Source organism: Panthera uncia, chromosome C2, assembly GCF_023721935.1.
Source record: "Panthera uncia isolate 11264 chromosome C2, Puncia_PCG_1.0, whole genome shotgun sequence".
Taxonomy (NCBI): Eukaryota; Metazoa; Chordata; class Mammalia; order Carnivora; family Felidae; genus Panthera; species Panthera uncia.
Genome location: NC_064810.1, coordinates 28,252,362 through 28,274,860, shown reverse-complemented (window position 1 = coordinate 28,274,860; position 22,499 = coordinate 28,252,362). Strand labels below are relative to the sequence as shown.

Below are 22,499 nucleotides of genomic sequence, written 5' to 3'. Positions count from 1 at the left end.
GCTTTGTTTTCAGAAATAAAACATCTCTCTATATCTCTATAGAGATAGCCACTGAATACACTAAACATACTGATTGCCATTAATAATTTTACCTGTGCTGAAAACAATTGTTTTCTGAAACAACTAGAAGAATATGCTAATCCTAACAGAATATTAGAAAACTGGATATACTTCTTGAGTTCCGTGGTCCCCATATTTTGTAGTGACATAACTCACTACGTAATCTAAACTTTACTTTATCAAGAAAAAGAAAAAGAAAAAGAAAAAGAAAAAAGAAAAAGAAAAAAAGGTGAACTGGAAAACTGATTATAATTACCTGACTGGGTTCTTTTCACATTGCAGGGTACTTGTTCTAGACTCTGGAAGGATTACAGAATTTGGAACACCACAGAATTTGATATGCCAGAAAGGACTTTTCTTTGAAATGCTAACAGAAGCAGGAATAACACAAGATTCAGTGACAAAATAATGAATGATTTTAGCTGTGTATTGGTTATACTGAGTAAAAAATAAGTTAGTATTTAAAAAAATGACAAGGAGCAGTGCACAAAGACAGGCCCCTAGCTACATGTTGGCATAAATATCGATAAGCATCGTATTTCTAACTTTCCTGGGCTGTACCCAAACTTCTCTCTTCCATTCCTGCCCTCTGGAATATCGGCCTGCTCCACAGCGCCCAGTGTGCTACATGCCATTTGTCCTTTAAGATCTCTGAGTTCATCCAGGAGTCACCTTCTCTGTGACATGTCCCCTGATATTCCCCTCTGTTCTCCAGTCTGATCCAGCTGCCCCATTTCTGTGCCCTCACCATCCCCACATGCATACCCATGTACCATGGCAGGGACTCTGTTTCAGTTATTTTAGTCTGTCTTCCCACTAATGCTACTTAAAGGCGAGTACCCAGTTTCAGTTGTCTTTGTATGTGAAGTTCCTAGCATAGTGATTTTCATACAGTTGATACCCAACAAATGTTTGAAGAATGAATGACTCGGCATTTTCAAGTATATGATACAGGTATTTATAGACATACATAATATATGCTGAGCTACTGGACAGCATATAAAATGATGGAGGAATCACAAAAAATATTAAGAGTTATTCAGTTGATTTTGGAAACAGTGATTGTATATTAACTGAATTTTCTGGTGTACTTTATTTAAAAAAATATTTTTACTATTGACTTTGAATTAAAAAATGGTATTTTCTATGCAACCTTATACTTTTGGTTGGGTTAACCTCAGTGACTTATATATCAGATGGTATACATTCACAAGAAGATTGTTGATTTGTAATACTAATCATATTTTGAAGGACTTTTTAATATAGTAGTTTTATGTAATACAAGCAATATTATTTCTCTGAGTTGCCCTTCAAATTTGAAGTATTTAAATTTTAATGGCGTTTTCCTTTCAAGATGGTTTTAATAAAATATTTTAACATGTTCTTGAAAAACCATCAATTATTTCTTTTATTCACTTTTTCTCCTTCCTACAGCCATGTACAACCTAGCTTCATCCCTACAGGTATTTATGAAAATTTGCTTTAAGTTATAAAACCCTAGATTATCTAAAGCCTCCTTCCATTAGAATGGAAGCCACTAGAGGTGTTTTCCTGTCTTTACAATCCCTGAAGTGTCAACCACTATATTTTGTACTCAGTAAACAATGAATAAATATCTGTTGAATTCCATTAAGAAAGGGATCTAGACTCTTCAACAAATGATGTTGGGAACACTGGATAGCTACCTACAAAAGAATGAAACTGGACTACTTTCTTTCACCATACACAAAAATAAACTCAAAATAGATTAAAGACCTGAATATGAGACCTGAAATCTAATGTTTTCTTAGAAGAAAACATAATAATTTCTTGGACATTGGCCTAGCAACGTTATTCTAGATATGTCTCCTTAACCAGGGAAACAAAAGCAAAAATAAACTATTGGGAGATTTTGCATACTAAAGGAAACCATTAACAAAACATCAGGCAAACTACTGAATGGGAGAGATATTTCCAAATGATATATCTGATAAAGGGTTAATATCTAAAATATATAAAGAACGTATACAACTCAACACCAAGAAAATGAGTATACTGATTAAAAATGGGCAGAGTACCTGAATAGACATTTTTCCAAAGAGGACATATACATGGCCAACAGAGACATGAAAAGAGGCCCAACATCATTCATTATCAGGGAAATGCAAATCAAAATTACAGTGAGATATGTTACACCTGTCATAATGGCTAAAATCAAAAACACAAGAAATAACAAGGTTGGCAAGAATGTGAAGGAAAAGGAACTCTGTGGTGGGAATGCAAATTGGTGCAGCCACTGTGGAAAACAGAATGAGGTTCCTCAAAAAATTAAAAATATAATTACCATATCATTCAGTAATTCCATTACTAGAAAACAAAAACACTAATTTGAGAAGATATATACACCCTCTTGTTTATTGCAGCATTATTTATAATATCCAAGATACAGAAGCAACTGAAGTGCCCATTAATAAATGAATGGATAAAGAAGATACGGTATGTATGTATGTGTGTGCATGTGTGTATATAAAAAGAATATCATTCAGCTATAGAAAATAAATCAGGGGGCGCCTGGGTGGCTCAGTCGGTTGAGCGTCCGACTTCGGCTCAGGTCACGATCTCACGGTCCGTGAGTTCGAGCCCCGCGTCAGGCTCTGTGCTGACCGCTCAGAGCCTGTAGCCTGTTTCAGATTCTGTGTCTCCCTCTCTCTCTGACCCTCCCCCATTCATGCTCTGTCTCTCTCTGTCTCAAAAATAAATAAACGTTAAAAAAAAATTAAAAAAAAAAAGAACAATAAATCAGTCTTGTCATGTGCAACAACATGGATAGATCTAGAGGGTAAAATGCTAAGTAAAACAAGTCAGGGAAGAACAAATACCATAAGATTTCACTCATATGTAAAATTTAAGAAACAAAAAAAGGACAAGAAGATTTTAAAACTGGGGTTTTTTGTTTGTTTTTTTGTTTTTTTTCTTTTTAAGAGAGAGAGTGCAAGTGGGCAGGAGAGAGAGGGAATCTTAAGCAGACTCCAGTGCTCAGGGCAGAGCCTGATGGGTGACTCTATCCCACGCCCCTGTGGGATCATGACCTGAGCCAAAATCAAGAGTCAGACACTCAACTAACTGAGCCACACAGGGAGCCCCCCAAAAACATGCTCTTAAATACAGAGAACAAATTGGTGGTTGCCCAAGGGAAGATGGGTAGGGGGATGGGTGAAAGAGGCGAAGAGGATTAAAACTACACATTTTGATGAGCACTGAGTAATGTATAGCATTATTGAATCATTATATTGTACACTTGAAACTAATACAATACTGCATGTTAATTATACTTCAGTTTAAAAAAAGGAGGGGCGTCTGGGTGGCTCAGTCGGTTAAGCGTCCGACTTCAGCTCAGGTCACGATCTCACGGTCTGTGAGTTTGAGCCCCGCATCGGGCTCTGGGTTGATGGCTCAGAGCCTGGAGCCTGCCTCCGATTCTGTGTCTCCCTCTCTCTCTGCCCCTCCCCTGTTCATGCTCTGTCTCTCTCTGTCTCAAAAATAAATAAACATTAAAAAAAATATTTTTTTTTTAATAAGAAAAGGAAAGGGAGGGGCGCCTGGGTGGCTCAGTCGGTTGAGCGTCCGACTTCAGCTCAAGTCATGATCTTGCAGTTCCTGAGTTCAGGCCCCACGTCGGACTCTGTGCTGACAGCTGGGAGACTGGAGCCTGCTTTGGATTCTGTCTCCCTCTCTGCCCCTCCCCCAATCATGCTCTGTCTCCCTCTCTCTCTCTCAAAAATAAACATTTTTAAAAAATTAAAAAGGAAAGGGATCTAGATATTTCATTAAGTTAAAAGATTGTTGGGGTGCCTGGGTGGCTCGGTTAAGCGTCCGACTTCGGCTCAGGTCATGATCTCGCGGTCCGTGGGTTTGAGCCCCGCGTCAGGCTCTGTGCTGACAGCTCGGAGCCTGTAGCCTGTTTCAGATTCTGTGTCTCCCTCTTTCTCTGACCCTCCCCTGTTCATGCTCTCTCTCTCTGTGTCTCAAAAATACATAAATGTTAAAAAAAAAAAAAAAAAAAAAGATTGTTTTAGCCTCTTTACACCTTTGGTAAATCAACCAGAGACCTTCTGCTATTTATTCATTCATTCATTCATTCGTTTATTATTTGTGACCCTCTGTAATTTAAAAAACCAAATGGGAAATCAACAGTAGCCTGAATAAACTGCAGCACAGTCACACAGTAGAAATGTATACAGCCATAAGCGTGAACAACAGCTACAGGCAACAGTAAGGACGGATCTCACAAGTAAGGCGTTGAGGGCAAGAAACCAACTGCAAAGGAGTAGTAGTATGTGATTCTATAATTCTGTTTCTACAAAAGTTTTTTTAAAAAGGAAAAAGTATACTGCTACTAGAAGTCAGGATACTGTTTCTTCTTGGTAAAGACAGAGGGGACAAGATTGAAGGGGTACACAAATTGGGCTTCTTGGATACTGGTTATATTCTGTTTCTTGATCTGGGTCTGAGTATTGGTTCAATTTGTGAAAATTCATCAAGCCATATACTTAGGAGTGCAGTTTTATATCTATATCTATATATCTATATCTATATCTATCTATAACTATATCTATATCTATATATACACACATATGTATATGTATACACACACATATAACATATAGTATACTTTAAATAAAGAGTAAAAAGAAAGCAAAAGTAAACATAAAATATGACTAAGTCAAAATTACTCAAAAATATTTTTTTCATGTTTTAAGAAATTAGTATTACATTTTCATTTCAATTACGTTCACAAAGCTTATTCAATCACTGAAGTATACGAGAAGGAAAGTGCAAGGTCCTCAGTATGACTGGATTACAGAGAAGTAAGTTCATTTGAATTTTTTTTTTTTTAATTTTTTTTTTTTTTCAACGTTTATTTATTTTTGGGACAGAGAGAGACAGAGCATGAACGGGGGAGGGACAGAGAGAGAGGGAGACACACAGAATCGGAAACAGGCTCCAGGCTCTGAGCCATCAGCCCAGAGCCCGACGCGGGGCTCGAACTCACGGACCGTGAGATCGTGACCTGGCTGAAGTCGGACGCTTAACCGACTGTGCCACCCAGGCGCCCCTCATTTGAATTTTTAAAACAAACATGTGTATTCAATGGTTGTCTGGTTTGCTTAAAGTCTAACTCCGAAACAGATTTAAGAAGATAAGGATTATAATTTCAATATATAGAAATATTTATCTTAGCTTATAGAAGGAAAATCCTAAGCAGCATTAAGTTGAATTTTTTAGGATATTGAGGATATTTATTATTGAAAGCATACCTATGCCAACTAATGTGTGAGGCATTGGAATCATTTGTTACTTCAGTCTTCACTAAGGAATATAAGAAAGGTATTATTATCCACCCTATGTTTCCAAAAATAAGATTTCAAGATCTTGGCCAATAAAATGTAGACTCCAGGTCCATGTGATGAGAAAATTGATTGTCTTTGCAGTGCCTACTAAGATGTCCCATTCCTGGGAGAGCTAGTTAACAAGAGTCTGGCGGTTAAAAATAGAGAAGGACTTAAAACCAATAGTGTTGTAAGCATAGTAAACGGAATTAAAGCTTGGGGGCAGGCTGCTTTTTCAAATGTATTATTCGTTTGAACCATACGAAATAGCCATTTTTGTAGGTCAAAATGGTTTAGTAATGGTAATTTGATATATTTTCTAGCATAGCTTTGGTATCCAACAGTATTGAGATGTAATGCTGTATTTTAATATACACACAAATAATAGTTATAACTGATCTGTAGAGCCTTCCGCTTAGGAAACATAATCAAGAAAACTGAAAAAGGAAAATACAGTAGTTTTTAAAGCTACTGGATCGTGAGATAGGATGTTCAACTCCACTCTCACCACTTTGTAGTCCTGTACACTGGGGCAAGTTAACTTACTTCTCTGGGCTTACTTGGTAGTAACAATTTTATCTACCTCCTAAAGTTTTTGAAAATTAAATCATGTAACACAAACTCTTAGGACAGTGTCTGGCATATAAAAGACATTCAATAACATGTTAGCCATTTCAATATCAGCAGTCACAGCTCCTTGCAATTGGTGTCTCCTATTTATAAACCCATCACAGAATGCACTGTTAATATAAAGGGCAAAATTGAGCCACTGTTTATGAAAGTCTCTTTTATACACAGCAACTTTGGGATAACCAGGGATTAAAATAAGATCTAATCCCCATTGCTACACAATATGGCTATATTATTATCAGGTTATGTCACTTGAGGAGGCAGCAGTCAGGAGAGATCTAGTTCCTTCTTGTTTTTCCAACTCCCATCTTTCTGGCTGTCATTTTCTAAGCAAGTGGGCCATCTCTAGAATACTGAAATCTTGACTTCTGGCTATATTGTGAGCTCTATTTCTCTAAATGTGCTAATGGAAATGAAGACTAGGTAGTTCACGTGGCTGCTGTGCTACTGAATTAGTAAGGCCAAGGTAGTGGGTATGAACTGGGCCAAGGCTGACTGGCTTCTCTTGATCTCTGACAAAGGTAACCAGAGTTGCTCACCTGTTTTTTTATGGATTGACCAATCTGAGTACATGGGTAGTTATATAGTTGATCAAAGATAGGAATCTTGTTTATCTCCTGAGCATGGCACAAAGAACAAAATAAACATGAATAGACATATGAGTAAAATGTAAAAATAGGTTATAAATGGAGAAATATTTGATATTTATAAAAAAATATTGTGAAAATCTTGAAAACTATTTGCTCCAAGATGTTAGAAGGGAAGTAACACACATGCATTTTTGTGTGTGTGCGAAGATAAGCAATAAAGGTCAATGTTTGCATTCACATTTATAAAATGTAGCTCATCATTAACATATTTACAATTGGTTTACTGCTGATATATGTAGTAGAAAATGTAATGTGTTCAGAAAGTAAGACTTAAATGATTTGGAATGAGTGACAGTGAAGTGCAAATAGGAATGCAAAATACATATTGATAACACTTCAGTCACCATGAATTCCCTCTAAACATCTGCTTTTGGCTTTCTGTTCTGAGCATTTGTGTAAGTCTCCAGGTATTACAAAACAGTCTTCTGCTTTCCCTGCATTGCCGTATCTATGATTTTACAGAGGTAATGGACACGAATTAATGTTGACCATGATGTGCAAAGTCCTGTTGTTTCATATATTTCATCTGATATTTAGTTGAGTCAGTTCCTTTTCATTAGGTCTTGGCCAGAAGCACAGGGGCAACAAATGACACTCTGGCCAAATGTTTATGTAGTTTTTGTCCAAAGAATAAGATGAACTTTATCAGAAAATTACAAAGTATTAATGAATCAACCAATTATGCAGGATTATTTATTAACTATAGGTTAATTTAGGTCTTGGCACCAGTATGGTCAAAGGCCATGAATTGGTATTCAGAATACTGGACATACTATTCAGATGGTAAAGGAACTGTCTCTTCTAAATTAGGAAAATACAGAAATTAGAAAAATTAGAAAAGTACAGAAGCAACCCCAGAGTCAGGATGCAGGCAAGTAGGCAACAGCTGCTGAAGTCACATGCCATGAGCATCAGATCAGCTCTATCCCTACCTTCTCTGTCACTTGTAAACCTCAAAAATGTCCTCTGGCCTAGTCCTGAATGGAAAATAAAGTACACAGTTTAAAAAACAAACTTCAAAGTGGTATTTATTTACATTAAAATGTGAATTACCTGTACACACACAAATTTAAGAGGCACAATCTGCTATGCACAAGAACTATATAGTTTTCAGTACATGTGATACACAGTAGCATCTGTTAAGTCAGTGGTTTGAGTGAAAACACAGTACCAAAACATTCCTGATACAAAATAAATTACTCATTCACATATTCTAATCATACAACAGTTAATATTTAAAAAGTTATGCACTTCAAAAAACACTAGCTAGATGTACAACCAAAATGTATTAGGTTTGTTTTATGAAAAATGTTTTCAGATTAGGCATAAATATCCCTTTCAAGAAGCATTTTTGTCTTTTAAATAAATAAACTACATTGATATCAAGACCATTTATATATAGCCCCCTAAAATATGATCAAAGACAGACATTACTTCGTTTTAAAGGTGTAACTATATTAGAGAATATGCTAAACACTGCCCCCAAATTCCAACACTGCCATTCTATTTTTCAGACACAATCAAATTATTTAAATTCCCTTTTTAGTATATGAGATTAGCTGTCCTTTTTTAACAAATTGTTGCCCTAACACATTGTCCTAAACTATCTCATGTATTTGAGAAAGTCAAGGTTTTTTTTTTTAAAAAATGTCAAAATTCTTCAGGTTAAAATTGATATTTTATGTGGAGATTTTGACAGATGGAACACTTTTTTCTTAAAGACCTTTGCAAAAAGATCTTTTCCAATTCTAAAATCTATTAAAGATTCATACTGTCTGAGAGAGCACTCAAATATTTTCATAATGCAGTGAAGGATTCATCTTTGGCATTTCTCTGTTAGTTCTAAAATAAAATATGTCAACAAACATTTTTTTCCTACCTACTTGACATTCCGTACACAAACTATTTGATTGAAATTGTGTCTTAACAGCAATCTCATTGCTAACATTATTTTTTTAGATCTGCGAAAAATATTAACATTCAGCTTTTTATTATGAGTAGCTGAATTGTTTTGATGTTGCTGAAATGAGTTTCTTTAGTTCTCTTTTCAGTGATTGGAAATTCAACAGCCTTTAAATTCAACAATGGATATAAAGCAGACATACTTTACATCAACAAACATGTTGACCAGAGTATAATCTTTGAATATGGTATGAAGCATGCTTGTATTAAGAAAAAAAATAAATAAGTAAATCTTTAAATATGGGCATCTCAGAAACAGAACTGCTTGCTATATTTTCTTTCTTGGTCCCTGTAGCTTTTCTAAACAGAAACAAACAAAAGCAAAACAAAACTGCTACAAATGCTGATTTGTAGAAATTTTTCCACATTGCCTTCCACATTAGATTGCAACATTACTTCCAATATTCACAATTTTTTTTGCTCTCATCACATACTAACCTTAAGGCTAAAAACAGTCCAAGAGTGACTATTGTAAAATGATAGTGGGAAACAGTAATAAGGATTTTACAAATGATCTTCATTCAAATAATATGGGGTAAAATCTCCATAGAAACTGAATCAAGTAGGATTTGATAGTTCAAATGCAAGCTACAGTATCCAGGGCTCACTGAAAATAAAGATACAAAAACAAAAACATAAATACTGTAGCTAATTACTACTAATTACCAAGTCTGCAAACATTGTGGATAACAAAAAAGAGATAGTGATGATGGCTTTATTATGACATTAAGACATGTATCAAATCAAATTAATAATTCCTGTTTTCTAACCAGGCAGAATCATGGAAATCCAAGCAAATAATGCATAACAAATGAAGGAACTAGAGTGTAAGTTGGTTACTTTTACTGTCTGGTACTGAAACATTTGAATAAATCACCTAAGTTTGAATTTGTGAAAGCAAATTTATTACATACATGTCAGTTACTGAATACTACATACGCAGCTTATATTAATAATACTGCCTATCTCCCAGCCAATGTAAAAATCTGACACCAATACTGTCCTTCAAGTATAGCTCAAACTAATAGTTACATGTGATAACCAAGTCAATCAATTACCAGCTCCTGCTAATACAATTTAGTAAGAACTGGGAATTGTAAAATTGGCACCAGGCAATGTTTACAGAATACAACGTTAAGTGCATATGGTTATCTGCTTCCAGAATCCAAAAAACAAAGCCACCCATGCTCCTATAAGAGTTTTACCTCAATTCTGTCATTTTAGAAGTATTTGTTGGAATGTGATCTCTCCAAAATCAAATAGGATCAATCTGGTCACATTTCATCCTCAAACAAAATGTTACGTAAAATTTCTGTGTATCTAAATGTTCCCTTTCAGATAAATTTGTGAGATTATTTTACAGATTTTTCTTTATTGGAGGAGGTGGTCTGATAAGGAGGAAGAGATCATGAGACAATCACAAATAATCATCCCTCTATAATTCAGTTGAAGTTGGTCTTCTGTAAATGCTTATTGGGAATTTCTAAAGCACTGACTTGAAGAGGCCAAGAGCCTCCATCGATCCCTGCTTGGATGGCCACTCCTGTCACCACGGCCAGGTCAGGGTCTACAGAAGTGTTGGGATCCTTTCCAAAGAACTCTTGAATGACTTGGCGGATTCGAGGAATACGAGTAGAGCCCCCAACCAAAACCACCTCATCAATCTCAGTCTTTTCCAGGTGGCCTTCTTTTAGTACTTGCTGAATGGGTACAAGTATTTTCTGGAAGAGATCTTCATTAAGGGTGTCAAAGAGCTTCCGTGATATTTCTGTTTCAAATAACACCTGACTTTCTCCACTTTTCTTTTCAGAAAGGCCAGCTCCAAACACACTGTTCACATGGTGGCCATCAGCGGGGGAAAATCTGTCCTTTGGCAGTTCAGTGTCACTACTCTGAGGTTCCTTCTTGTCTTTTTCCTCCACTGTTAGTAATACTGACAACTGAGCAGACTGATGAAGAGTCAGGTTTAATTTGACCATTTCCACAGCTTGTCTTAATCGGTGAATTTCTTCTTTCCTAGAGGGTCGAAAGCCGTATGTTTGATAGATCTGTTTATATAAGTACTGAAGCAATCTTTGATTGAAGTCCTGTCCTCCAAGTTTATTGTTTCCTAAGTTAGAAATAAAAAAGTTCATATTACATTTATCCATTTGTATGTGTATATGCATATACATGTCTGTAGTATGTATGGAAATGATATTCTAGACATACATCTCTTGCTTAATGTACTTAACTATTAAGATTTTATTCATACAAAAACTGATTAAAAATAATTGGGTTAAAAAGATTTTAACTAAAATGTGTTCTATTTAAAAACACTGCATATCTGGTTAAAATTCTTATTTTTCTTAGTTTTAATTTTTTAAATATAATTTATTTTCAAGTTAGCTAACATATGTACACAGTGTGCTCTTGGCTGCGGGAATAGATTCCCATGATTCATCGCTTACATACAACGCCCAGTGCTCATCCCATCAAGTCCATCCTCAGTGCCCATCACCCATTTTCCCCTCTCCCCTGGCCACCCCAACAACCTTCAGTTTGTTCTCTGTATTTAAGAGTCTCTTATGGTTTGCCTCCCTCTCTGTTTGAAAGTATTTTTTTCCCCTTCCCTTTCCCCATGGTTAAAATTTTTAAATGATAGAAAAGGAAATATTTCTTAATGATATCAAATAATTTTTCAGAAGATAAAGATTGACAACAGATTAGCTTTTAATTGCAATTTAAAAACCTGACTGTCATTATTCTCAAAAGAAGAAAGTCCTTATAATTAAAAAGTAGGAGTAGACATTTTATCTTTTTATAACATGTTTGCTTGCTTAAGAGCTGAAATTAAAAGAAAAAAAGATGTAAAGGGAAAAGATTAATGTAGTACAAACCCCTGGCACTGAACTTGGTTCTAAAGAATCCAGTTAGGAAAAAGAAAAATGCAGGAGTTAGACAACCTATAACTGACAACTTCTCTTTCAAAACAGGCTCAATTCCTTAAATTAAAACAAAACCTTTAAAGAAAGATTTAGAATGCAAAATCCTCTTATTTCTTAGAGAATACTATTAATAGTATTAGATTTTCTAAAGACATCTATTTCGTAAAATATATTATCAAATGAAATAAACTGATCACTCCTCATTTTAAAGGGTATTTATGGCTTTCTGTCCCCCTCACCACAGCCATCAAGTCCTACTTACTGGCTCAGTGAACTACAACTGGCAGTATATTTATCTACCATGTAGGATGCCCAGTCAGTTTTTTTAGACTTTACTTTTTGCTGTAAAAATACACAAATGGTGGTTATAAAATTACATACATAGATTACCAAAATGAAGTCAAAGTACACTGAAAAAAAATCTTAAGTAAACATTTAACACATTAGGTGTGCTAAGGAAAGCATTGTGTGAACCTCTTTTAGTCTCCCTGTATTTTTCTTACCAGACATTGCTCGGGTTAGAAACATTCCTCCTTGTTTATTTAGCAACGACACATCTAGAGTTCCTCCGCCCAAATCTATCACCAAGACGTGGAAGACATCAGCCTTGTGGAGGCCATAGGCCATAGCTGCCGCCGTGGGTTCATTTATTACCCTCAAGATCTTCAGTCCTGTAAGATTGGTTGGAAGGAAGAACAATTCATCGGAGGACACCATTATCAAAATTTCTTCCCACTCAACCTCACACGATGTTCGTGTGTTTTCTAAAGCATGAACCCCAATGAGTAACAATGGCTTTTAAGGTAAAAAAAAAAGAAAAGCCCAGATTCAGTGGAATGTATCATTCTAGTCTTTATTAATTAATATTTAATTAAAAAAAACTCTTAGCTTCTTCTAATTCTCATTATTTTACTTGGGAATACATAAGCAATAAAAGCTTAATCATTACGCGCTATAATAAATTGCTGTGGAAATGAAAGCCTGGAGCCTATTTCAAATTCTGTGTCTCCCTCTCTCTGCCCCTCCCCCGCTTGCACTGTCTCTGTCTCTCTCTCTCTCAAAAATAAATAAAACATCATATATATGTATATATGATATATATATATCATATATACATACATATGACTTTGACAGGGGCTCCTGGGTGGCTCAGTTGGTTAAGCATCTGACGCTTGATTCCGGCTCAGATCATGATCTCCGTTTGTGGGATCGAGCCCCGTGTTGGGCTCTGAGCTTGGGATTCGGGATTCTCTCTCACTCCCTCTCTCTCTGCCCTTCCCCTACTTGCCCTTTGTCTCTCTCAAAATAAAGAAACTTAAAAAAAAAAAAAAAGACTCTGATAAAAACAAGCAGATAAATAGATAAAAATTAGATGAAATATTTCAATAGACACAATGACTCAAAAAGTAGACTTAAAATTTAGGACCCTCAAAAAAAAATTTAGGACCCTCAAATGCAAATCTGAAATATACAGCAATCTGATCTTGAAGATAATGTTAAACATTACAGTGAACAGTGAAAGTTCAGATTTCTTTGTGCAAATTTCTTGCTTTACCCTAAGTGCCACACTTAATGAGTGGTTTAGAAAGCAATATGCTATTATGCATCAGGAACCATAAAAAACTATTCAAACTCTGAAGAATTTATTTAAAAACCTTAACACCATTTCCTTTAGCTCTCTGACTTCACTCACTCTGCTCTGGCCACACTACCTACTTCTCATCTTCACATGTGCCAGCAAATTCCCATTTTATGGCTGCTAAATGACTGTTTTCTCTCCTGCAACAGACTTCCTCTGTATATCTGCTTGCCTAACAACCTCACCTCCTTCAAATCTGCTTACATGTCACCTTCTCAAGGAGGCCTACTTGGCCACTGTAAAACCCAAGTCTCCCACTTCCTGACCACCCCCAGCAATCCTCGTCTTATGCTGTTCTGTCTTCCATAGCACATTTCTTTCTGATACACGTTTATCAGGGCTCTGCACCAGGGGCAATTCTGGCCCTCAGGGAACACTGGGCAATGCCAGAAGACAGATGACTGTCACGTCCTGGAGAGACTGGTGCTGCTGGCATCTAGTGAGCAGAGGCTAGGGATGCTACTAACTCTCCTATAATGCATGGGGCAGTTTCCCACAAGAGAATTATCTAGGCCCAAATATCTAGGCCCAAATATGCTAGGGGTGAGAAACCCCATAATATACTTATCTTTAATACAGACTTTCTGTTTCTCTCCAATAGAATAGAAGCTCCATGGAAACAGGGATTTATGTTTTGTTTGCCAAGGCACCCAATATTTGCTGAATGGTTTTAAATGAGTTCTCTTCCACCTCAGATTTTTTGTTTTTAAAAATATTACACTCATCTTAACATTAAAGAAAATTTATAAAAAAAATTCCTCACTGCTATCATGAACCCATGTCCTCAGTCTTTGTCACAGGACTATCTTATTGGCCGTCGTCATAATATGTTGCATTTTACATTGCGCTATAGAATTTTTTTTAATTTTTATCTTTAAATGTATATCAAAATCCATCTAATTTACCACTTTGGGTTTATTTACATGCCTAGATAATTAGGTGGTTTGCAAAGTGATATACCTTACTATAGAAGATTTTCAAAATAAGAACATTTTGAGAAAAAATTCAACACAGGCAAGGGTGGTATTACCTGCAAGGTTAGCAGCTTCAATTGTTGAATTTCTCTGTTTTAGATCAAATTCTGCTGGTACAGAAATAACCGCATTAGCAACTGGCATTCCGAGATACTCCTCTGCCATTTCCTTTAACTTCAACAGTAGTCTAGAGCCAACATATTCTGGGGAAACGGTGATGGTCTCATTACTTGTCACCGAAAACTCAACCATTCCATTTTTGTTTAAAACCTATGAATAGGATTAGTAAAAAACAAACAAAACAAAAAGGACAGAAAGAAATGTAAAACTGTGTGTGTACACATCCACACACATATACTTAAACACATACATACATACACACTGGACTTATTCAATAAAAATTTAACTTCATAAGGTCATAAAATTTTTTGTAATCTTGTCATTTACCAAGATGAGAAGTTATTAAAAGTTATACTTCAAAATCTATAAAGCGAATCAACACCATAGCTTTCAATAACAGCAGAATAACCAAATTCATCACCAAGCATATAAATGGAACACAGAAGATCTTCAATATATATTTGTTAAACGAATAAAAGAAAAAAGATGAAATATAAGGAATAAAAGTTGCTGGATCATGTATTTGATTCAGGATCTTCTTTTAATTAACTTGTTTCCAAAAATAATTGATAACTGAACAAATGTTCTGATACATATTAACACGAATCATTTTAGTAGTTCATTATGTTCTTATCCAAGAATCAAGTATCATTTACATTCTTATTTCCATGAAAACATGTATCATGTATTAGCTCCTTATCCCTGCTAATGTGGTTGTATATTTAAAAAACTAGATGAGGGGCACCTGGGTGGCCCAGTCATTTAAGCATCTGACTTCTGATTTTGGCTCAGGTCAAGATCTCACGGTTTGTGGGGGATTAAGCTTCTAGTCTGGTTCTTCACTGACACTGTGGAGCCTGCTTGGGATTCTCTCTCTCCCTCTCCCCTGCTTGTGCATGCATGCTCTCTCTCTCTCAAAATACATAAACTTTAAAAAATAAATTAAATAAAAATAAAGAAATAGATTAATTCTAAACCATACTATTCCACTTTCACCAACAGACTATATTAATATCAATAGTAAAGACAATTAGTCTCTTCTAAGAAATTATAAGAACTTTACTCTCATTGCTCTAGACTGTATAATAGGTTTCAATGAAGAAAACTTGACCATCCACAGACCTATCTGGGAAAAACAAAAACAAGCTACGATTAAAACAGACGTATCTGGGAAAAGCAAAAACAAGACACGATTAAAATAAGATTCAAAGACACCATACCCTCAGAGCCCAGGTGAAACAAACAACAAAAAAAATCAAAACACTTAGAAGCTTAACAACAACAAAAACTGCAAATAACTCTGTGTTGGAAAACAGTACAGAAGTTCCTCAAAAAACTGAAGCTAGGACTACTGTATGATGTAGCAACTCCACTTCTGGGAATATACCCTTGTGTAGCTACCTGCACCCCCACGTTCACAGCAGCATTTACTTACAATAGCCACGCCACGAATACAAACTAAGTGTCTATCAACAGATAAATAGATAATGTTGATATACACACATAAGGAAATATTATTCAGCCATGAAAAAGAAAATCCTTCTGTCTGTGACAACATGAATGGACCCTGAGAGTATTACACTAAGTGTCAATAAGTCAGAGAAAGACAAACACTATATGATCTCTCATGTGTAGAATCTAAAACAACAACCAAACTCAGATAAGCTGGTTTGTCAGCTGGTTTGCCAGCGGCAGGGGATGGGAGCATGGGCAAAATGGATGAAGATGGTCAAAACAAAAGGTACAAACTTCCAGTCATAAGGTAAACAAGTACTGGGAACATAATGTTCAACATGATAACCAGAGTTAATACCGCTGTGTGGTATATATGAAAGCTGTTGAGAGAATAAATTCTAAGAGCTCTCACAACAAAGGAAAAAATTTTATTTCTTCTTCTCTATCTATATGAGATGATGGATGCTAACTTATTGTGCTAAACATTTCACAACATATTTAAGTCAAATCATTATGTTGTACACCATAAACTTATACAGGGCTGCATGTCAGTTATACCCTAAAAGTTAGGGAAAAAATAACTTGCATCAATACGTAATACACTCAAAATCATAATTTTGAGGACATGTATAGCTTTATATAATTTAAGCACTGCTTATGAAAGATTTATAAATTAATAAAAGATTCTAAGAATAAAGCTAAAAAAGAACAAAGAAATAAATATAAGAAATACATGGGGTAAATTTATGTTCTCCTTTGTATATGCATAAAAAATCTGAGAATTTTATTCAATAAACAGCACTGATACAGCTATTAATTTAAAAACCTATTCGTTTAGAATTCCACTTCATAATTACCAAAAAAAATAAAAAAATAAAAAAAAAAAAAAATAAAACCCTCTATGGAAAGAACATTTAAATATTTAAAAGACATGGGTTGGGGGTATGGATAAAATAAGCAATGGGGATTAAAGAGTACACTTACCATAATGAAAAAAATAATTAAAATATTTAAAAGAAAAAACATCAAAACACAACCTTACAAACACTCAAGTAAAAGTATTAGAAAAAAATTCAAATGGATAGGATGGAAAAGGGCATTGTAAGTCTGTAAGAGTCTATAAGCATTTTTTTTTAATTTCAAGATGATTTGCCACATGAAAATTTAACATTTAAAAAAAAATTTTTTTTCAATGTTTATTTATTTTTGAGAGACAGAGAGAGACAGAGCATGAGCAGGGAAGGGGCAGAGAGACAGGGAGACACAGAATTCAAAGCAGGCTCCAGGCTCTGAGCTGTCAGCACAGAGCCTGACGTGGGGCTCGAACCCATAAACTGTGAGATCAGACGCTTAACCAACTGAGCCACTCAGGTGTCCTGAAAATTTAACATTCTTGAAAGCTCAAAAGCAAAATTATATAGCATCAGTTAAATAAAAAGAACATTAGAAACAAACAAAAAAAAAAACACTGAAAACATATCACAAAGGTATTTTATAGTCATAAAAAAAGATACACCCCAAAATAGGATTCCTAAAGAAAATAAAAATGCCAATGAACATATTAAAAAAAAAAAAAATCTGACCTCACTAAAAATCAAAGGAATGAAAAATTAATGTAAGATACCATTTTCACTTATTTATTGGCAAAGATTAAAAAATAGTAACTAGGGAAGACATAAGCATTCTAAAAAAGATAGTTAAGACACACAACCTTTCAGCGCACAATTTGACAATATCAATCAAAGTACTCAGAGAACTCAAATTCTCCTACTTCTACAATTCCAGTTTAGGAAATGATCAAGAAGAACACAAAGATATATGTACAAGGCTACTCAAAGAAGTTACAACATAAGCGGAAAACCAGGGAAAAAATAAAATGTGCACTTATGGAGAATGGACAAATATAGGAATAGCCGTTCCAAGTGTCCATGAAAACAATGTGACCCTATTATCCAACTGTCCGTGTCACATTGTTGAGTTTCAAACAAGTCATAAAACAGCAATGCCTAGTATGATCTCTCTCTCTTTTTTTTAAGTACACAAATGTGTATAACCTAACACCCACAAAGCATCTGTCCATCTATCTGGCTATCTGGCCATTGATCCATAGTACATGGGGGCTTCAGCTTTCTTGCTACAATGAAACAAAGAGCTAAGCAGACACTCTGAGGATGGCAGAGCAAGGATACAGCTAAGGCTCTGAGTCCATGATAGCACTGTGGAGCCAACGAATCGACTCATTCTGGAATTGCTGTAGGTCTGCCCGTTGTAACATGCCTTCCACGCAGATTAAGGCGAAACAGAATGTTGTATAAGGCATCATTTGCAACAATATACGCTGAACTAAAATTAAAATAGATTTTAGCCTAATCACTTACCTTAAACGGGTATCTGCCAATCTCAGCCTCCAGCTCTTCTGGGGTAAATATCTTGCCTATGAATCTTTTGGCATCATATATTGTGTTCTGAGGATTGGAATCTGCGAGCTCTAAGCTTTCATAACCCACATACACATCATCGTCAGTAAAGGACACCATGCTGGGTATACTGATATGCCCATTTTCATCTGGAATGACCTTTACTTTTCCTGTGCCAGGAAAAAACACCCCAACCGAACAGTAGGTGGTGCCAAGGTCAATGCCAATCACTTTAGGAGTAGGCAATGGTAAATACTGTTGTGCCAAATAGCCAGCCAACAGGAGAGTCAAAACAGCTGATCCTGAAATACAGGCAAATTAAAAGATAGGTCTTAGTAAACTAGTATGATACGCTAAATTACTATAGCAAACTCCCTTTAATATCACTCTTTGAGATAAGACTAATAATCCACACTCTCAAAATATTTTCTTTTATAGTACTAATGGTAACAATTCTCTCAGGCATCAAGTTTTTCATAATGCAAAGTGATCATAACACAATTAAAATGAAGGAACAACAACAACAACAAAAAACTCCTCTAGTTGTAGGTCTGTGTACTTCACCTTGGTGAATGAGAAGAAAAAACTTTTAATTGTGCTGATGCTGACAGGAAAACCCATTTATCTCTAGCAAAAGCTAGATAAATGTTAAATATAGATGTATTTCAAATTCTTGATCATTTGGTATTTAGATCTTATAGCTTTCTACACAGCTTTAATTATCATTATTAAAAAGAAATTTCATTATTAAAATTTCCACAGCAAACACTTTGTTATTATCGTAGGGCTAAAACTCTACCCCTTCATCTCCTTTCTCTTTCCAAAAGAATGAACGGGATAAATTGGTAAAATGATTTTGGAACTTGTTTAAATATTAAACTGTCACTTTACAAAAGAACACAGTTAACTTCTTGTATTTAAACAGGAATTAAGGAATACTTCTTGGAGTTAATATGTAGGGAAAGAGAACCATAAATGTGGAACCCTGAAGGCAACATAAAGCGCCTTGAAGGCAGGTTTTGTTCACTGTTGTATCCCCTCCACCAGGAATGGCTCCTAGCAAATAGCAGAGGCTCAACTAATATTAATTGATTTAAAAAAAAACAAAAAAACAAAAAAAAAACACACAAATATGAACAAACGCCATGTAGATTGTAAACATAAGTGATGAAGAAAGATGCCACTTTGAAATTACAATTAATCTGTTATTTGTTTTCAGGAGAGAATATCCATACGTGTTACATACGACCCCAAACGTCAATCGGTAGGAGTCTGTTTCACTAACTGTACGCTCATCTTCAACACATAACTCAAAAAAAAAAAAAAAAAAAAAAAAAAAAGGACATCAAGGGCCAACCCCACTTTCCACTTGTCCTACGTGGGAAACTTCAGAAACATTTCATCGTTTTCCCATTCGGGGAGTATTAATTGATAAACTAGATGGGTGGAAAGAGCATCAGACCACACATCAAGAGGCCTGACCTCTCAAGATGCAGCAGCATCCGAGGACTCTGCAGCTCAGGCTGCTGGTGCTGCTCCTCCCCCTTCCTCTACAAAGAGGTCTTGGGGATGCACGTTCTTGCGGCCTCTCGAAGGCCTCAATTCAACTAATGACTCAAAATCGACGTTCTTTTGAAAAGAACTGTTCCTGAGGCCCGATGTCCTTGGGATGTACGCAGAGGGTCGCCGCCGGCCCTGCATGGCCTACTCTGGCCCAGGCCATTCTAGACGCGACCCCCAATTCGGCAACCCAAGAGCCAAAAACCGACTCTAAGTCATCTTTTCGAAGCCCTTCCCACTGCGCCAATTGGATCCAGGAGGTGACAACCACCCCCGCCTATCCCCGCCTCCCCAAACCGCTCGAGTGCCCGCAACAGCCACAGGGAACCCCTGGTCACTGACCTAAGATCGTCATCTCTCCGGCCATCACAGTCCCGCCGAAGAGGCTTGGGATGACTGTACCAGACGTGAGGTGACGCCCCCACACCGCCCCGCAGCCCCAAGGCCTACTGGGTAATGTAGTTCTTTTTCTCCGACGCAGTCGGAGAAGCTACGTATCTGACCAGAGAAGGGACTTCATTTACCGTCAGGTCGCAGGACTGAGAACTTCCATTCAGTAGCTGCCAGTGACGTCTAAGCCGCCCTCCTACGCCGGGGCTACGAAACCAATGAGGCTGAGGTGGAGGAGAGCCAAGAAGAGGGACTGGAATATATAATCAAACCTGAAGCGACTGGAGCCAAGTAGAGGTAAAAACAAACGATTTCTTTAGCGCCGCCCTGCCGCTTTGCATTATGGGAAGTGTAGTTCCGGCCTGCCCCTCTTCGCTGGAGGGAGAGTGAGGACAGTTAGGTTATTGTTTCGTTTGGCCCTGTTCCTAACCAGGCCCGGGTTCGAACCTTTGCTTTTTCGTTCTTCCTGCCTTTCAAAGAGTGCTCCTTTGCCTAGATCTAGATTCTGCATGGGGATCCTTTAAGTGCCCCTCACCCCTCCAGCCTTCCTACAACAGCCCCTATAGCGGTGTGGGCACAGAGGCAGGCTGATGGGGCATCGCTGAAACTCCCAATAAATCTCCTCAGCCCTCTACTTTTGTTTTGGGATAAAAGTATTCAAGCAGTCTTCAGTGAATGTGATTTATTCAAATGAGCAAGGAAGCATTTTGTCTTGCTAACACCGAAGTGGACTATTACTAACGAAAACAGAACACTTGAGCTTTCTCTTGAATTAAGTCACAATTGGTAGGAATTGCTTTCATGGACAAGTCCTGTAACATATAATGGCCATTTAGGACACTTGTGAAGTGTTTTCTCAGGTCCGTGTCTATAATATACAACCCCCCCCCCTCTTTTTTTTCTTCTTTTCTTCTTGGTTACTGGGTAGTACTTAATGGCTCTTCTTGAGAGTGTTTTGTCTTTTATTGCTGTTATTAAAGGGCACCAGAACTATGATCCTGGAGAATTGAAATGTTTCCTCACCTTAGATGTAAATCAAGTTGATATCCCTGTTGATAACAAGTCTACCTGCTGGAGTAATACACCACCACTGGCTTTCTAGCTGCTTAAAACACATACATGAAAATATTATGGTTATTGAAGGTGAAGGAAGTATAGTTAATGGGGATTTATTATAATCTCTCCACTTTCGTGCACTGAAAAAAATATTTCACAATGTAAAGCATAAAAAGTATGTGTATGTCTAGGGAGTACTATTGAGTATAATTTCCTTATGAAGAACACATAATTCACTCAATTCATGGGTATTATTAAGTATAATGATCATATTAACAAACATTTATTGACCATAGTGGTAACCACTGGTAACAACAGAAGGAGAGACAGAAGGTAAACACATACATGTAATTGATTATGGTCTATGCTGTGAAAATAAAGGAAACCTCATCTAAAATGGAGCCCAGAAGTCTTGAATGGGGAATTCTCTGGGACTACCACTGGTTGTCAGTTGCAGACTCCACCAGAAGGAATCATACTTTGCATGCTTAGCAGGAAGAAGCTTAATTTACTGCCCCAGCAGGAGGAAGTAAACTTTTCTCCTTGACCAGCAATAGCGATAGCCAATGAGAAGTTCAAACTCTCACTCAACTCCAACAGACTTTTGTTTAAGAAAGAGCTTCACAATTTCATCCTTTCCTCCATAAAAGCAAGCCACTGGACTTTGTGCTCTGGACTTGCCTGTGGTTCACTATAGTTTGCTTGTCCCAAGTTGCAGTTCCTCTGCTATTCCTGAATAAACTCACTTTGCTGATAAAATAACTGGCTAGTTTTAGGATTGACAACACCGTATTTGTGGTATGGACAGAGGGCAGAAACAGAATTGAATAAACACTGTAATTTTATCTTGAAGTTGAGAAGACTTAGTGAAAGAGAATATGTCTAAGAAATACTTAGAAGAGTAAAAGGGAGCCAGGAGATGGGTTAATAGGATAATATGAAGCAATTGGTTGAAGGTGTCCCAGAAAGAGGGAACTGAATTACCAAGAGCATATAAACAGAAAATAATCTCATAGGTTAGATGTTCTGGATCATAAAGCAATAGGTGAAAGTCTGAGAGGGAGGACAAGAGATATAAACCAAATCAAGAGGATTAGTCATTTGTGGCAGGCCCTATTATCCCTATTATCCCTGCCACCCACTCCTTCCTCCTTGTTAATAGGATCCTGATATGGTCAAGAAGTAGGTAGAGCTCACATGATCTCATCGTGGAATGCTCTTAATATAAGAGAGAAACTAAAATAGAACTAAACACTTTCCATTTTTCCATTACATTACTGCCTTAACAAA

The 22,499-nt window shown here is 36.5% G+C and overlaps 2 protein-coding genes and 1 long non-coding RNA gene across 6 annotated transcripts in view; 2 read left to right on the top strand and 1 right to left on the bottom strand.

Moving 5' to 3' along the window:
• The window catches only part of LOC125920816 (multidrug resistance-associated protein 1-like), an 89,235-nt gene extending 86,257 nt beyond the window's left edge, over window positions 1-2,978 (top strand). For all 3 annotated transcript variants that reach the window (XM_049627991.1, XM_049627990.1, XM_049627992.1), the window contains exon 28: window positions 343-2,978. In XM_049627991.1, the coding sequence (XP_049483948.1) occupies window positions 343-469 (127 nt within the window). In that variant the 3' untranslated portion in view covers window positions 470-2,978. The remainder of the gene's footprint in view (window positions 1-342) is intronic.
• Window positions 2,979-7,710: 4,732 nt separating this feature from the next.
• On the bottom strand, window positions 7,711-20,211 carry HSPA13 (heat shock protein family A (Hsp70) member 13). Its single transcript, XM_049627989.1, has 5 exons — window positions 20,106-20,211; window positions 18,165-18,505; window positions 14,268-14,481; window positions 12,102-12,269; window positions 7,711-10,781 (listed from the first exon to the last, which is right to left on the bottom strand). The coding sequence occupies exons 1-5, from the start codon at window positions 20,128-20,130 to the stop codon at window positions 10,114-10,116; spliced, it is 1,416 nt and encodes a 471-aa protein (XP_049483946.1). The 5' UTR covers window positions 20,131-20,211; the 3' UTR covers window positions 7,711-10,113.
• A 15-nt stretch (window positions 20,212-20,226) lies between these two features.
• The window catches only part of LOC125920815 (uncharacterized), a 101,290-nt gene continuing 99,017 nt past the window's right edge, over window positions 20,227-22,499 (top strand). For both annotated transcript variants that reach the window (XR_007457213.1, XR_007457212.1), the window contains exon 1: window positions 20,227-20,450. This is a non-coding gene — a long non-coding RNA (uncharacterized LOC125920815). The remainder of the gene's footprint in view (window positions 20,451-22,499) is intronic.

Excerpts from the sequence above, each read along its gene's own strand:
- HSPA13 (XM_049627989.1), bottom strand. The coding sequence starts at position 20,130 with ATGGCCGGAGAGATGACGATCTTAG. Across the intron at positions 18,506-20,105 it reads CGGAGAGATGACGATCTTAG|GATCAGCTGTTTTGACTCTC; the intron begins GTCAGTGACCAG and ends CCTGTATTTCAG. Across the intron at positions 14,482-18,164 it reads TTGGCAGATACCCGTTTAAG|GTTTTAAACAAAAATGGAAT; the intron begins GTAAGTGATTAG and ends TCCTATTCATAG.